The 2,500-nt window shown below is 37.1% G+C and overlaps 1 protein-coding gene across 2 annotated transcripts in view; it reads right to left on the reverse strand.

Annotated features, from left to right (window-relative positions):
• Positions 1–144: 144 nt before the first annotated feature.
• LOC144963519 (uncharacterized) overlaps positions 145–2,500 on the reverse strand; it is an 11,895-nt gene continuing 9,539 nt past the window's right edge. For both annotated transcript variants that reach the window (XM_078897602.1, XM_078897596.1), the window contains exon 2: positions 145–1,553. In XM_078897602.1, the coding sequence (XP_078753728.1) occupies positions 452–1,498 (1,047 nt within the window). In that variant the 5' untranslated portion in view covers positions 1,499–1,553 and the 3' untranslated portion in view covers positions 145–451. The remainder of the gene's footprint in view (positions 1,554–2,500) is intronic.

Raw genomic sequence — 2,500 nt, forward strand, 5'->3', positions numbered from 1 at the left:
TCTATAACTTTTTACTATCCTATTTTCTTCCTTTTTACTGGCGCTGATATAACCTAAATGTGTTGCAAGCGCCGTAAAAACCTTAAAAACAAAAAACAAGAAAGCTGATTGGTAATTATAAATAATCTTTTGGTGTGCATGAATACAAATCCAACGTTTTTGTTTTGGGTTCACATTTTGTCATTTAAGCAGAAGGAGAAAGATACAAATTATGGTGAATAGAAGTAGATACCAATACCATACCATTTGGTTACAAATAAATATCTAATAATCTTACTTGGAGGGGTGGAATATTACGAAATCTTTCATTTCTTTTTATTTCTCGCAAACTCCTTGTGTTATTAGGCACGATAAAAATAACTCGTTTAATAACTGCAAAGAGATGAAATAATCGTATGTTACATTGATTTATATGTCTTTTTTTTTTTAAAGTGAAGATATTAGTCTCAATCTATATTTTCTTCTTTCTGAAGATTTGATCAAAAACCGACCTATAGTTGGAGCTCATTGGATAATAGATGAAAATATTCAAAGAAGAATTGAGCGACTCCAGAGCAAAGTGATAGGAAAACATAATGAGAAACACATTTTTAAACCGCCCTTTCAAGAAAAACTCTGGAACAATCAGCATGGTGGTAAAGGTGATGAAAATTGGAATGAAACAACAGATGAACAGCGATGCGACCACCACCACCATTTTGGATACTTTGGCGTCACGGCTGGAAAGGGAGCTTGAGTTTGAAGCAGACGTCACATTCTCCCGCCATTTTGATTTCCTCCTGAGGTTTAGAACTAAAACAAATGTGGATACGACGACAACAACGAAGGCCGCCAATGGGAGGAAGATGCTATGAATAGCAAATGCAATGTTGTCTACTTCTTCGCTGTTTTCGATGAACACCAAAGAGATGACTGACCTATTTCTTTCAGGATTGAATTTCCACTCGTAACGAGCCGTGTAGAATATCGGTGAGATGCACGCGATCACTAAAACAACAACACAAATCAAAAAGACGGTCACCCTCTTAGGTGTGATTATTTCTTTGACCTTCAAGGGTGCGGCTACACACAGACACCGTTCGAATGTGATGAAAGCAGTAATGCAACTCGTAATTCTGGTAAAAGTGTTATGAATCCACCCGGAAGTGAGGAAATGGAAATCTGTTGGGTCAAAGGGTAGGTCGAGTTTTTGAAACAGGGGATTGTAGCAAATTGTCAGCCATATCAACGAGAAGCAGCATCCCAGATCTGAGATGGCAAGCGATAAGAGAGTGATATTGACTGGATCTTTGAAGCCTAGCTTGGCAAAGACGATGATGTTGATGCTGTTTGTAACCGTTCCGAAGACTGTGATTATTTTGCAGAGAACGACGAAGTTCATGACAGAGAATATGGCTAGGATTTCGTCGCTGACGATCCCACCGGAAGTGACATTGACCAATGCTTTGGGAATGTCATGGTGGAGAGTTAATTGTTGACTCTCATTTGGTGACGTCATTGTGTATGACTTATTTGGAATCTACGACGATGGACCGGGTCCGGAAATGGAGGATCTGGAAAAAAAAAGAAATATTATCGATTACGGCTTTATCAGACCGTACATTTCACACTACTACTACTACTACTACTACTACTACTACTACTACTACTACTACTACTACTACTACTACTACTACTACTACTACTACTACCAACTACTACTACTACTACTACACTACTACTACTACTACTACTACTACTACTACTACTATTACTACTACTACTACTACTACTACTACTACTACTACTACTACTACTACTACTACTACTACTACTACTACTACTACTACTACTACTACTACTACTACTACTACTACTACTACTACTACTACTACTACTACTACTACTACTACTACTACTACTGCTACTGCTGCTACTGCTACTACTACTACTACTACTACTACTACTACTACTACTACTACTACTACTACTACTACTACTACTAGAATATTGTTAATAATGAAGAATGAATGAATGAATGAAAATTGATGACGATGATAATGATGATGATGATAGAAATAGCAGCAACAGTAAGAAAATCCCCATAATCAACAACAATAATAAGTAAAAAAGCGAAAACAAACAAACTACAACTGTGATTAGATTATCTTCTCAACTAACATTAAGCCAAACGGTTTTGATCATTTGGAATAAAAGCCACAAACAATTGGATTCAGTAGTCTGATGTCACGCCGCCTGGCCATCTTGGTTCTAAACAAAGATAATCATTTCTTTTTATTATTCGTGCTGGCTAGAACTTTTCATATGTCTTGTGATCAGAATGTGTAAAAGTCAAAACATGATCAAATTTATGTGTTTTTTCCTCTGGATACACTTTTAAGCTTGCCGGAGAAATATTTCATACAGGCGTCCGCCATTGTTCCGATAGTTTAGAGCCAGCGTTACTAAGTTACCATGCGTCATTAGGAAGGAAGTGACGTTACGACTGTTGAAGAGTATT

Source organism: Berghia stephanieae, chromosome 1 (genome assembly GCF_034508935.2).
Source record: "Berghia stephanieae isolate SIO BIC M18660-M18661 chromosome 1, UCSD_Bste_1.3, whole genome shotgun sequence".
Classification (NCBI taxonomy): Eukaryota; Metazoa; Mollusca; class Gastropoda; order Nudibranchia; family Aeolidiidae; genus Berghia; species Berghia stephanieae.